This window comes from Blennius ocellaris (genome assembly GCF_963422515.1).
Source record: "Blennius ocellaris genome assembly, chromosome: 5".
In the NCBI taxonomy this organism is placed as follows: domain Eukaryota; kingdom Metazoa; phylum Chordata; class Actinopteri; order Blenniiformes; family Blenniidae; genus Blennius; species Blennius ocellaris.
The window spans coordinates 14,324,154-14,339,020 of record NC_137654.1 but is presented as its reverse complement, the minus strand read 5'-3'; the positions used below and the strand labels follow the sequence as shown (position 1 = coordinate 14,339,020).

Sequence of the window (14,867 nt, the reverse complement as noted above, 5' to 3'; positions counted from 1 at the left end):
TGAAGTCATTCATCCTACCAAAGTTGAGAAAGTCCAGTGTGGCCAAACTGTTAAAATATCCTCAAGTGAACTTTTGTTAAGAGACTCTTATTGTATAAAAGCCTTTTTGAACTGGACATTGAGAAGGAGACAAGCTTTCTCACAGTGTAGTAACCGTGCAAAAAAAAACAACATACAAAAGTAAACAAATGCTGGCCTGTTTAAGCACCTGCATGCTATACAAAGTCCCCACATCCATTTAAAAGCTTAATAATGATCCAGAAGCTTAAAAAAAACAAAAAAAAACACAAATGCAGCTTTTGTCGGAGGATAATTGATCAGTTCCTATCCTTTCAGTTTCTGTGTGACACATTTGATGCGGATGTTTTCTCGGAGGTTGCGGAGGCGTGCACTGCGACTTGTGATTTCCTCCACGTAGGTTTTGGGGAACCAGCCCCGCTCCCCGTCTGACAGCCTGATGCCTTCCACCCAGCCTGGAGGGGAAAACAACATCCCTTTCACGTCCAGCACGTTTTATGGATGCCAGCTACTTTTAAGCTGAAGCTGGAATGCACTTTATCTGAAAGTGGAGCTTCCACAGATTCTTACCGTCGCTCGTGATGGTCTTAGCATGAAGAATGTCGGCCTTCTCCAGGGTTAACTCGTCGTGCTCCTGGGCCTGATAGCTTTTGATGCACTGGACCTGGGCTATATCTAAGAGCAAAAGACGGGGAGAAGAAAGATGGATGAGAGGGTGAGGAGGCCTCAGACTCATTTAAAGTGCACCTGTGAATCTCCACTGACCGTCATTTTCACTGGCCTGCTCGATGTCTTCCAGTGGATTGGATGGAAACATGGCGGTGATCCATCTCTGCTTCCCACTCCTTCGCAGAAACAACGAGGACGACACGTTACACCCGAAGCACGCGGCTCCGACATGAAGCGAAAACACGTGATGTTACTCACTCGGTGTTGGATTTGAGCAGGATCTGATGTTTGAGCTGGTGACCTTCACACAGCTGCAGGTGGAAGATGAAGCCCGAGATACCCTGAAGCTTCTGACTGAGATCCTTCACTTTCAACTCTCCTATTTTGGCATGTACAAACACCATGAACTTCCATGTACTGTCAAGAAAAAAACACATCTCGTCACTCTCCAAATTAGTAGCAAATTCATATTTAACCGAAAGTAAATGATTCAACACTGCCACCTAATGCACATCATCGGCATGCCATGATTTCAACACAATGTCCTTTAATCCACGTTAAAGCCACATGTAGTTTTCATATTTACTCTTGTTAAATAAGCTTTGCCAATTTTAAATAAGATAGATAATTCTCACTTTCTCAAGCTTTTTTTTTTTTTTTTTTTAACTTATTTCAAACAAATATTGAATCTGTGTAGTTCTTGCTGGCAAGATATCGGAAAAAAGGAACCACACAAATATAATTGATAAAATATAATTAATAACTAGACAAACACGCTTGTCAAGATTGTGAATTTTTGACAAGGAAACATCTCTGCAGAGAGGCAGCAGATCAACACAGCCAACAGCAAAAGCATAACCTTTATACATTTACAGTGACGCTAAGATCAACTGGGTCAAAACAATGTATGCAGATGCCAGATAACAATTTTAGCATTTGATGTGCTGACTTGTCCCCTTCCTACCTATGAATTGAGTAAATACTAATCATATCTCTAACATGACATATTTGTGTTTTTGCTGTTTAGAAATCCTTTTCTAACACAAGCATAGACAATTATGATGCACTTTGTTTTGTAATAGCATTTGTTGGATCAAGGTTTTTCATCATCAGATCAAGAACACTCACTCTTTCCTCCTGGACAGCAGCAGACAGTCATTGAATAAGTGGAGGTACACTGGCTTGGTGGGCAGCTTGAGCTTTGATCCTGAAATACTTATCATCTGAGTGTCCACCTCGAGGAGCTCGCCATGTTTCACCAGCCAGCGGGACTGAGAGATCAGAGGAAAGATCTACAAACAAAGGAAGCACAGGGTGTGAAAATAATACACAAACAATAAAACCTGGACTGAAAATGACAAAAATGTGAAAAAGCCTTGCAAACGCAATTTTCACCTTGCCCTCAAAGTGAATTTTCTTGTTGAGGTGGATGAGTTCCTCCATCCTCTTCATCGACTGCACACTGGAGTTACATTCTTTGATGATCTGAGGAACCAAACCAGTATGATTATTGCTGTTGTGTCTCACCGGTGGCAATGCTGGTTCTCGTCCAACTGGCTATGAGGCGCGATAATAACCACCTTTTTTAGTTCGTTGAAAGCTTTTGTGGCAGTGTCCTCATCTCGGGAGCCTGGCGCTGTTCTTTTTAGGATATTCTGTAAAACAAAGGCCATTTTGAAAACACACTGAAGAGAAAACACTTCTGTCAAATCGCGTTTGTTAAAAAAAAGAAGAATAAAAACAATAAAGAAAGGGACAAGCGCTGTCCAGGAAGTCCCAATTTTACTCCGTTTCAACTTAAGCATAATGAAGCATGAACGAGTATAATCGAGTTTCGAGTGTGAACATGTCTTCTGCAGGGAATGTTTGATCGTGTACCTCCACCAGCATTTTAAGCCGTGTGATCCTCTGGAACGGGAGGATTAGAAAAGAGGTCAGAGGAAGTCTTTGGCAGATGGGGTCCTCCTCCAAGCGGGCCAGTATCCCGGGGAAGCGAGGGTTTTCGTGCCTGAGAAGACGAGGCCAGGGCATTTAGAGAAACATTTTAATGACTTTCAGTGAAAGCAAATGAAAATTCCAACAGGCTGTTTTTCTTCTTTCTTTTTTTTTTTTTACCCCCACAGAAAAATGTTGAGCTAACTTGAGGTGAACCATCTGCATGTTAAGTCATGCAGGTGTAAAATAACACCTCAGGAGGCTCACAGGCAATTATGGACACTGAGCACAAGAAATTTGATGTAATACGGCCACGAATGTGCAGAGAATGATGCTCTGAACACATATATTTGCAGATTTGCTCCAGGTGGGATATTGTCAAAGCAGTGAAAACAATTACTCACAGCAGACGCTGGTATGTCTGCTCCTGGTACGCCTGGTTGGTCACATAAGGTAAATAAACCCTCCTCAGAGCTGGGCAGTGATCCAGGACGATGTCGCACACATCAAATCGGAGAATGTCTTCCTCCAACCGGTGCTCCAGATCCTGAAGAAACCTGCGGAGTGAAGACAAAATGCACTTGTAGAGGGAGATGACAGCTGAGGTGTGAAAACACAGAGCCGGGGGAGGTAAACAAGGAGCATCACCTCTCACTGACGTCTTTGACTTCAGGCAGCTTGGAGAAGAGCCACTGTTTGTGCTGAGCGCCAAGACACTCCGCCAGCTCCTGAGACAGCATGAAGTGGTCCACCACAATAGTCAGGCTGCGGATGTACGACGCCTCGGAGGTCACCAGCTCAAACTTCGCCTGAGCTCCAAAAGAAAGCAGCATTTTGACTTTGTGAACAAAACAACGGGTTGGTCGGAGACACATTGATCGATACTATATTGACCTGGAAAGGAAATTGAAATTCTAAGCTGCTCTTACAAAATGGCAAATAGTAATAGGCCTATTTCCTATCTGAACAAACATTTTGAACAGACAAATAACATTAAAGACATTTCTAAAGTTAAATACACAAAAAAATTGCCATCTGATAGATCAGTGTATCCAAAAGGATTAGGTGCATACCTGAAATTAAATACACTAAAAAACTAAATATACATAATGTGCATCTTGACCCTTTAAAAAAAAAAAAAAGTTTATCATTTGGAATGAATATAAACATTGGAGAACCAAGCCTAAAAAATACTGGTATGATAAAGGTGTGAAGAAGTTGTATAGTCTACAGTGAAGTACTCCCCTCTTCTCCTTCTTGTTTCCAAACCGACAGTAAAAATTCAAATCAAAAGGCAGGTAAGGATCTTACTCACTTCCTGGAGTTTTCTCTCCTCGTTGCTAAAGTTGTCCAGCTGGCCGCTGGTTCGGACGTCAGGTATATCCTGCCACAGTGCGAAAGCAGAGCCCCGTGAGGAGCGAAAGGAGCTGGATGGAGAGAGATTGGATGGAGACGGAGTCCCGTCAGACCCCTCGTCCCTGAGCCCCTCCTCCTCGGTGCCTGGCTCTTTCCCTTGCTGCCTCTGGATCTCTCTGTTGATGGCCACGTCGCTGTATTCCTGGTACAAAATGGCTGCAACACAGAAATACTGACAATCATACAAAGAAGAAGGAATATTGTTCTCGGTAGAAGTCGGAAAGATTTATGAACAAATATGTAATTCAAACTCACAACTGGGCAAAAATCGTGACAGCCGATTTGATGCAGGGACAGACGGAGGTGTGGACAAGTCTTCCTCCAGGGATTTCTTTCGCATCCTGAGAGAAGAGAAAAAAAATTAAATGACATCAAAAGACGACTTAAATCCTCACAGTTCTTAAAGATTTTTCTTCTATCAGCGACTATTCACCCAAGTTTAGTACTCCACCGATGCAAAGGCATCCCATTGTCACTGCTGGGCGGTGGAGGAGCTGGTGCTACAGGACTGTGAGGACCGCTGTCTCCAGAGCCTCCGGAGCTGCGGTGCCTGGGGTTGGACTTACCTGAAGAGTAAAAAGCAGATGATGAGCCAGGTCAGAGTTGTGCGAGTGTGTGTGGACTACAGATGGGTGATCTGATGCTCTCAGTTTGAACAACGCTTCTGCAAGAGGCTCCTTGATGACTGTAAAGGTTGGGTTTTTTTTTTTTTTTTTTCAAATTGTGGGGCTTCACTGGAAGACATTTCGCATTCGCTACTAGGAACAGTAATTTCACGATAGGCTGGCTGTCTTTCTGAATGAACAGGAAAAGAAGATCTTATGAAGAAATCTGTGGCTTTAATACCAGATAATTTAAAGTGATACATAAATTTAAGAAAAAACCTTAAAATGTAGTTATTTCTTACATTTTCTTACCCCTTTTATTCATCAGGAATATAAACTGTTGGGTTATTCTGTTTTCAGTGTACTAAGTCCATTTGTCATAGCAGGATAAAAAAAAGTCCTACATTTAAGCCCATATTCCTATACTGTTCTACATGTACATCAGTAAATAATATTTAGTTAATGAGCTGTTGAATAGTGGCAGCGAGTAGCTGGAGCGTCCAATCTGTCCTCAGTTGTCACATATTGAAAATCTTTTTCTCATGGTAGAATGAGGACAGACCGGATGCTATAGTGGCTCAAAACACACCAGATGGGAAGATATAGCATTACAGTACAGTATGATTGTTAACTGCAGATATTCCTGCAGTCTCCTCACTTTCGACGGTGGCGCACAAACATCGTAATGTGCTTAGAAAAAAAGTAATTTAGTGGACTTCTGTTTACCCTGAAGCAACTGCAGAAACGACATAATTTTCAGAAAATGGTCTCACTAAGTGCAACAAATACTGTCCAATTAGATTAATGAACAAATATTCAAGGGAGTATGTTTCAACTGATTCAGTTCCACAGGTGGGAGAGAAATGAAACTTAAGCATGTTATCAAGAAACTTAACAAATGCTTGTGCTTCAATGCAGGACATCAGGTTTTTCATGAATGGTTAGGAGAGTGCAGAAATTAAGTTCATCATCTATTAAGTTGTTCCCAAATCAGTTCTGATAGAGGATCATTACAAAAGCAAGCATGAGGAATAAACATTTCATGCTGGTTAATTTTCTTTAAATGTGTCCCACTGATGTGGACGACGACCCAGAGTTGTTTATCTTCTCCTGCCTACTCACAGTCGGCGTTGGGGATGATGCTGCTGGAGCTCTGTCTGTCTCTGGAGGCGACACGAGCAGACAGCGACTTCCCCAGCTTCAGTGTGAACGAGCTCTTCCTCTGAGACAGCTGCAGTCTGGATATCAGCTCCGAGGCCGAGAAACGCCGTCGTTCTTGGTCTCCCTGACGAGCGCGAGGCCAGAAGACCCCTCCAGAGGCGATTGACGAGTCCATGCTCCCACCTTCCACCCCTACTCCTGGTATTGAGTCCTCTATGATATGCAGAGGTTCTGTAGGTAAGTCAAAGAGGTCGTCCTGGCTGAGATTTGGGAGATGGGAAGCATCCTCTATGGATGAACTACTTGAAATGGCCTCTAAAGAAGATAATCCACTGAGGTCTTCCTCCAAGAAGGATGCAAAAGGTCCAGGGAAGATGTAGTCTGCGTCCAGGATGGGGCTGCTGAGTGATTCATCACTCGGGCTGTCTGGGGAATAAACCTGCATCTTTCTTCCTGGGGATAACAGATTAAGAAGATGCCTTGTAAAGGTTTCCAACTTTCCTCAAACCCAACCTAATCGACAGAAAGAACAGCTGTATACTTACGGATGGACTTTTCTTTCAGTGAACCTTGTGACGTTCTCCTCTGAGGCTGGCAGGAGTCTGGGCCCTGAAACCCGGGACATTCAGGCGAGGAAGGTAACTGAGACTCCCAGGAGTCTCTGTTTGTGTACAGAGAGGACAGAGGCAGAGACAGAGGGAGGCTAAGAGCTGCATGGAGAGGACGGCATACAGTTGTGACCGTGCGCGGTCTTTGCGCCTGCTCCTGGAAAGACGTCCTGATGCCATTTTGGAATTCGAGCTCACAGTCACCAGCACTGTGCGCAGGGGAGTTCAAATGTGTTTCATGTTCGCCGTCCGTCCTGTTGCAGCTGCTCTGCAAGTCGTTCAGTTCATTTAGCCTGCACCTGATGCCGTTCAGAGGCAGAGAGTGTGTTGTGCATTGTGCGTCTGGGACACCAGTCGGCCTCGGAGAGCCAAAACCGTTTAGTTTGGGAGTCACTGGTGGTTGTAGCTCAATGAATGCTAAAGTTTCCTGCTGGCACACAGCAACGTGCTTGTGGTGGCACGGGTGGAGGAGAGCCCGGTCCTCCTGGACCTCGCTCAGACCCGGGGACTCTCCTGAGCCCTGGATCCACATGCTGGGACTGTCTCCTCGGCAGCGAAATGCGTGAAGGTGGGGCTGGAAATCAGGAAAAGGTGAGAGTCCATACCCAGGGAGCATGGCTGAGTGGGCACATGGGAGCTGCAAGAGGAGAGAAGAGAGAAAAAAAAAGGTTCAGGAAACTTTACGCGGTATAAAGAGTCAAAAGAGTTTTCTCTTATTGTGTTGCAATTCTTGTGCATGAAGACATGTTTTAATAGTAGGGTTATTGCTATAAACAAAACTGAATCAAATCAGATGCTGTTCTTGCCTACATGATAGTGGAGGTGCATTTTCAAGGTGACAGCTCGGAGATATCAGGTGATTACACACTAATGAAAACATGTTAGTATAATAGTACCGGACTTAAAAAAAAGAATTAAGAAATAAGACACTTAAAATGATAACTTCAATAATAAACCATCTATGTTTGGGGTTTAACACAGAAAAAAAACAGTTAATGATCAATATTCTGACTTGTAAATCAGCGATAGCAATGACTAGGTTTCAAAAACGTTTTCTATACATATTCTATTGACTGCATTTAAATTCAAACATCTGTTCAGTTTCTGTTTTTTTCGTCACTCCCATTTATGGAATATGGCAGGAACGACAGCAGTCACTGAAGCAAGACCATATTTTTACACAACCTCTAGTGGATGTATTTATGAGAGTCACAATGCAGTTAGTCTGGAGTCCAGGTCAGAATTCTAAATTCTGACCACAGAGCAAAGCATCACAACATGTCTGTTGTCATCTTCATAACAAGCTCAGTGTTCAGCGGTCATCGGGTCGATTCTGGCTCACGGAGCAAAATGCTGAATGGACGTGTAAGTTATTATTCTGTAGATATAATACAACCATCTGTTATGAGACTGAGCTAATAACAACAACAAAAGAATAATTGGGGAAAAAAAGAGCTTATTTTGCTATTTAATACGGTTGTCTGGGCACTCCTGAGTTTGGCTTCAAGTCACGAGAGATTCCTCAGACCCGATCAAGTGTTCCAGTTAATCACTTTTAATGAACAGCAGTTAGTGTTATGTAAGATTAATAGACCGTTCAAACAGTCTGTGTATGATAATTTGCTGACGGAATGACCTTCTTAAGTGGCTTTCTTTTCGTTTTGGAGGCTTATGAAGACTGGCACCACAGAACTGACCACAGACACACATCAGAGAGATTCTCCTGGACGTAGAGAGACGGGCCTTTAAACTATTGATGCGTGCAGGATGTTCAACAGTCGCTGACGCGCTTCACACACATGCACATATATACATACAAACTGGCCTCGGTGAGTTTGCCTCCTGAGCTGTGTCTTCCTGCTGTAATTAAAGACCTCTCGACACACAGCACTCATGCCCTGTAGTTAACGCACGCACATGCGCATGCACGCACACGCACACACAGAATACCACAACAGAGGAACAGACAGAGGGAAGAGGAAGGAAGCCCGTCCACGACGCTCTTTCCTTTCACCTGAGATCTACACTCATTTGTCACTCTGGTTTTAAGCCTTCGTGGATCTGCCAGCAGGCACATCTTGTGATTGAACATTTACAGTGTGTGTGTGTGTGTGTGTGTGTGCGTGCGTGCGTGCGTGCGTGCGTGCGTGCGTGCGTGTGTGTGTGTGTGTGTGTGTGTTAAAATCGAGCAGTGAAACCGTAAAGTGTGCTCTTGTGACAGGGTGCTAAAACAACAGGAGAGCAGAGCTCTGCTTACTCTCCTGCTTCCTGAACAGGTAATCCTCCACTTCTGGCTTAAACACCTGGTAAAAGGTGCAGGGCAGACTTTCAGTGCGACATACACAACGTTGTTTCCTATAGAGTATGATTAACAAACAAATCAAACAGTTATATTTTTTTCTTCAATTGTTTATCACATTAGATTATGATTAATCAAGAGAGAAATCGAGGGAATAGCAAAGAAGGTCTGCTCTGTAGAATAATACCCATTATCTACCAGCACTGTACTTAGAAGTGATTTTTGTTGGTGATCTAGTGTGTTTTTGGTATGCTGCGGTTTGCTATTTTTTCACTGCAAACCCCTACTCTCTCTCAATACATAATTACTGTACAGTGTGTAATTTCGGGCAACAGAGAAGGTTGGATGTTAACTGTTAACTTTTATCTCAACACAAACACTGCAAGCTCCTTGCAGCCACTAATTGTACCCTCCAAAAATCCATGCATTTTTTGTTTTAATTTTGAGTTAAATTATCATATTGATATGCTGTAAATCTATCTTGCATACATATAGTTTACATTACAGTTAAGGGCCACACATAAGACTGCACAGCTGTAATTTACACCCAGATTGCAGCCTTTCGGAGGACAAAAGTCTAAATGAATGCTTCTCCTGAATGTACCCCTTTGTCCGGAATGCTGTTTGTTTGCGTGGAGAATCATAGTTTACCTCCTCTATGCAGCACACATGTGCAGTGTGCTGTGAATATGAGACTGCTGAAAAGAGACACCTGCTCATGCTACACAGGTAGGCAGGCCGGTCAATCGTATCTCTCTCTGTTGCTCACTTACACACACGTTTGAATGCACACGCATGTGCACGCGCGCACACACATACACGGCAGTGCATTCACAAATGGTTACCTGTTCCCCGAAGGAGACAAAGGAAGCCTTTATGTGTGTTCCTGGGGCTGGCTGCCCTGAGCACAGGACACCTGAGAGGGTGTGGGAACTGCTTATACTGATCCACTCATATAGTGCAGCCACTGAGCCATATAAACACATCCAGACCCATTCTGAACAATGACACAAGCTTAATGGTGTCTGCATGTGATTACTGGCTGATTACACAGAAAATCTGCTGTATGTGCAGCATTAACTAAACTTGACTTACCCCTGTCTATAGACGGTGGTAAATGAAACATAGATGCCTTTATTACTTTCAAAACAACACATTTGCCAATTTCCTTTGCAAAACCTTCAAAGCACTCATAGGTATGGGTGCTGTTAAAAGCACAGGTGGTTAGCACAATTGGTGGCTATCTGGAGGGGAGACAACAACGGTGCAATAAACTAAGAAAAACTTGTGCTATGTCCTACTTGACTGTCTGTGCCCCACACTTTTTCTTTTATTCTGAGCATAGGTGTGCATTCACACACAACAAGTGTGCATTATGAGCTGATGGCCAGGAATGGTGAAAAGGTGATTTGTATAGTCGTACTAAATTAACACAACCTGGACAATGTGGAGGAGGTGGAAGGATGCACAGCTGAACATCAGTAGCCAGCAAATATTTTTAAATGAGGTCAAATGTCACAGTTTTGGAAGTCGGAGAAATGTAGGATTAATAACAGCAACATACACATAGATGCATGATATTTACACTTACACGGTCATGGCACTCAGTTTAATAGAGAAACCTGTATCATACACCACACAACCCCAGAAGTCATGCCCATTATCATCACACCCAGACAATCAACACTTACTGAGAACGTTACTTTCGACAGTAACAGTCACACTTACGGGGTTATAACTTGCAGAATCCTGAACAGTACACAAACAGACTTTAACAGCAATGTCTGCAATGCCCATAACATATTTAAACTGTGGTAATTAGTCATTTTGATGAGAGCATGCAGGGAAACTCCCACTCGCCAACGCACCACATGTATGTAAAGTGGGACTGTACTTTGTCGTAGTTCCAGGTTTGCACAGCGTGTACAGCACACACACACACACACACACACACACACACACACACACACACACACACACACACACACACACACACACACACACACACACACACACACACACACACACACACACACACACACACACAGCTTACAATACAGATCCACTATTATAGCTCCAATCTGTCCAAGAGCACTTTGTTTTCAAATTAGAGATGAACCTCTGATTTATTTCACGTTACACCCAAAACACAGCTATGATTAATTAAGAGACTCAGTGTAACCCCTCTGAACCTCGGGGCCCCACTTTGCACCCAGATTATCCTAAATTATCGAAAGTGGATTTGGACGCGTCTTAAATCCACAGGCAGAATGAGCCTTGCATTCCTGCTACATCTCAGTTCCATGATCATGTTACTGTCCCGATGAATGAATATTCACATAATCCTCACTCGACAGTTAAGACATCATAAATCAACACCCTGTTTGCTTTGTTATCGTCTCATTTGACACAGAAAACTCAAAGATCCCAAAAACTCACGGTAAGCCTCAACTACCACATTTATCACAACATGAAAGCGTCCGACTACCCTTGCTGCGCATTCCTCATACAGATACGATTATATCACGCTATTAAGATTTCAATTCCAGAGACGTGTAATTTCCCTTGTCATAGCAGGGTGTTATTTGTGACTGTTATGGACTTTGTTGCCAGTCTCCCCCCCTGTAATTTCACTAGGCTGCTCTAAGACGGCATGTCTGCGTACAGAAGGTAATGAATGGCACCGTGGCATGCCTTTAATGCAGGCAGCCATATGAGGAGCATTTTTAATAGTGATATTTTCTATTTTGAAGGCCTCAGAATAATCCTTTAATGGCGTGTATCACATAAATATGTGCATAAATCCATTGCTGATTAAGTTACTTGACAGAGCCAAATGTTGTGTAATCTCATAATTAAAGTTCGTTTGATTGTTTGCCAGCGGGGACATGAAGTTGTTAGAACAGACAGATTCATAGCTGAGGCTGCGTACGGTTTACAAAGGTGAAGACATACGTTTCAATTGTGCTTCCCTTTATCGTGTTTGAGAGTGCGACAGTAACAGTACTGTGATTGAGCGCCAGTCCCCACGGTAGCATTGAGAGAAAACATTTGTGTGAGAAGTTGACAAAGTTCTTTGATTTTTAACTTCAAACACACTGAAGCTACTCAAGAAATCCCTATTCTCACCAGAACTAAGAATAAAAAAAAGAAAATCAAGCTGCTCATGCTCTAATAGAAACTTGACGGTTTGGCTCCTGTCAACATCTTGAACCTGCTCTTCTACAACATTTGACGTAGTAGTGATGCTGGAACTCAACATATTGATCCCTCAGACGTTACACAGAGTTGGAGTGGTTCGCTCTCTCAGCTCAGAGCAAAAATCTCCACAGTTCCTCTCCAGGTTCGGGCTTTTTAATGGGAAGTGTGCATTTTCTTTTTGTGTTCTTGAGACACGCCACCCACAGTCCAAAAACACACACTTGAAGTTAACTAATGATTTTAAACTGCCCGAGGGTAAGAACCTGAGTGTGTCTACAACATGTCCAGGGCGAGTTCTGCCTTTGTACAGAGTCAATGATGAAACGGTAGATTGATGGATGGATAACAAATGTATTATACAAATGAAATATTGTATTGCAATAAAAATACAATAACCCAAAGATAGCTTTATTTCATTTCTACATTCAGAACATGTAATTTTTCAAACATTAAATTAAATTAAGGAATTCAACTTTTTTATTTTACTTTAACCAACGTTTCTTTATTTAAGATATGTACCCATACTTCTACTTAAAGAATGGAAACCTGAGGGTATATATATTCAGGAATGGAAAGTGACTAGGTGTATTAATTGCACTTTGTGGTACTTATTTTAACTTATATTTTACTTATATTCTAAAAAAAAAATGATACGCCAAGCTTTTAAAAGAAAGTCTTACATCACTTTTCAGATGTCTCATTTCATCGATTTTACACCAAACTCTAATTTGTCCTCAATGATGAGATCTGTACAAATATTTCCCGTGAATAGGTCAGTCATTCACTATTAACTATCTCAGCTTTCTTCTACACAGTGAATGTGGCTTGATATTACACAGTTCAGCTTTACAGACAAAAAACCTCCTCTCATTCTGAAGTGTCAAAAAAATCTAATCTTTGAGCATACATGAAGAAAGTGCAATTATACCACATTGTCTTAAACTTGAAATACATGTGAAAAAAGGAATAAATAAACATATCATTGAAGGAATGACAATAAATGTGCATGAGAGGTGGTAATGGAACCAGTGCTAAGACAAATTATAACAACAGCAGCCATCAAATGCACTGCAGCCATGTGGCTAAAAGCTCAAACACAAAGCACAGAAAAGATGAGAAAAACCTTTCGGATGGACAGTTTTCGACCTTCTAGATTAACTTAACCTCATGCGATTTTCTACATCAACAACACAAAGAACTGGTCATGTATTTGTTCACACATATTCTTGATTGTCCAGGTCAAAAGCATCTCACAAATCAGTTCAGTTCATTTTCTTCATGAATGAAGATTGGCCACTTTACAACCACCGTCATTTATTTGGATGTTTTCCTCAAATAATTCATTTTCTTTTCCTGTTTTCTTCTCAGGATCCTTTTCTTGCTGAATTGCAGATTTATCGTGACTCTACTCCTTATCAGCAACAGGGCATAAATTAAAAATCATCAAATTCTGCATCACAGCAGTAAAAAACTTGATGTGAATAAACACAAATGTGACGCCTCAATGTTTTGCCGATACTATAGTGACACTGGTACACTGGGGGCAACATGCAGCCCCTCTGCTTATTGTTTCTGGCCTATGAGCCAATTTCCAAAATTAAACATATTATTGGTTCAGCTTGTTATGAGGAATAAAGTTTTCTAACCACACTTGAAGACCATTTAATACAAACAACATTGTAACGAGAGTATTTTTTGCAAAATATGATTAGAAAGTACTGTATAACTTGGTAGTTATAAGTGATTAATCACAATTTGCTCCTTGGGACTGATGAAGGATTTTTGTAGCCGTCTGAATGATTAAAGTGCTCTGTACTATAGAAGGAAGGAATTGAGTTATTACAACAACAATAAAATCAATCAAATCAAATAGTTGACACTACTTTATAGCTGAGAAAAATGTTAAATCAATCAGTAAAATACAAAAACCTATGTTTTATTGAAGGATATATTTTTTCATTTGTTTTCAAGGAGACCAGAATGGAGATGAAAAATACTGACACTGAAAAGTTGGCACAGAATCGTAACCTTAATTACAGTTCTATCCAGCAACTTGTCATTGTGCACTTTGCTTTGCAGTGGTTACTGCTCGTAGTTAAAGGTCCACAACATGTCACTGAAGACATTCTACATGCTAAGAGAATCCTACCACATTATCAAACCACACTGAAGGGCCTTCTTGGAAAAAGGAGCCGTGTCTTTTTGAAACACGCTCCGTCTCTCCATGAGTGCAGCTCCAGTCTGTATGTTTGGTCAGACAGACTGGAGTGTCCTAACGGTGTGGTGTGACCAGCTCATGTGTGTGTGTGAGCTCGCAGTTTAACTCGGTCACATCAGACCACTAATTGCCCGGCGGTGGAATAAAGAGCCCAGCATTGTCTGCTGAGACAAGACATGACATCACTCAGTGTCACTTCTGGGAAAACCGCTCCGGCAGACTCTCTGTGTCCTGTGAAACTCGTCTCTGGGACCGTTTCTATTAGCGTCGAGATACTGATCAGACTTCGTGAACTTGGCTTCAAATATGTCCAGATGTCTTTTGGATATTTCACGTGGAATCCCCCCTCACCCTCCACCCCCCCAGCCCACATGACTCGATATTTTATTTTATGCACCACTGCAAACGCCTGCATGCAACGCCAGGCAGTGTCTTCCCACTATTTTAACGAGTTTCCTTTTAATCTCTCAATCAAAACAAACCTCTCCTACCAGGTGTGGAGATGATGAACTAATGTGTTTTGGGTTTTTTTTCTTCTTCACATGATCAGACACCTCAGTAGAGTGAGAATGACTGAGTGAATTTAGGTCAGGGAGTTTCTTGGTATTCGCTCCACCAGCCTCCACCCAGTGAGACAGGTGAGCACCCCAGAGGCTACAGAGAGGGGGGGGGTGGTTTAGGTGGGGGTTACCCAAATGTTTACACACAGTGTGGGTCTTTCTAATCCTCCTCTGAAG

The 14,867-nt window shown here is 42.2% G+C and overlaps 1 protein-coding gene across 1 annotated transcript; it reads right to left on the bottom strand.

Moving 5' to 3' along the window:
* Nucleotides 1-324: 324 nt before the first annotated feature.
* On the bottom strand, nt 325-7,028 carry arhgef19 (Rho guanine nucleotide exchange factor (GEF) 19; the record flags this gene model as incomplete). Its single annotated transcript, XM_080496026.1, has 15 exons — nt 325-473; nt 589-693; nt 784-863; nt 946-1,104; nt 1,816-1,979; nt 2,083-2,172; nt 2,268-2,342; nt 2,566-2,695; nt 3,027-3,179; nt 3,271-3,431; nt 3,938-4,194; nt 4,294-4,379; nt 4,472-4,604; nt 5,766-6,257; nt 6,350-7,028. The coding sequence occupies 15 exons, from the start codon at nt 7,026-7,028 to the stop codon at nt 325-327; spliced, it is 2,913 nt and encodes a 970-aa protein (XP_080352152.1).
* Nucleotides 7,029-14,867: the final 7,839 nt, after the last annotated feature.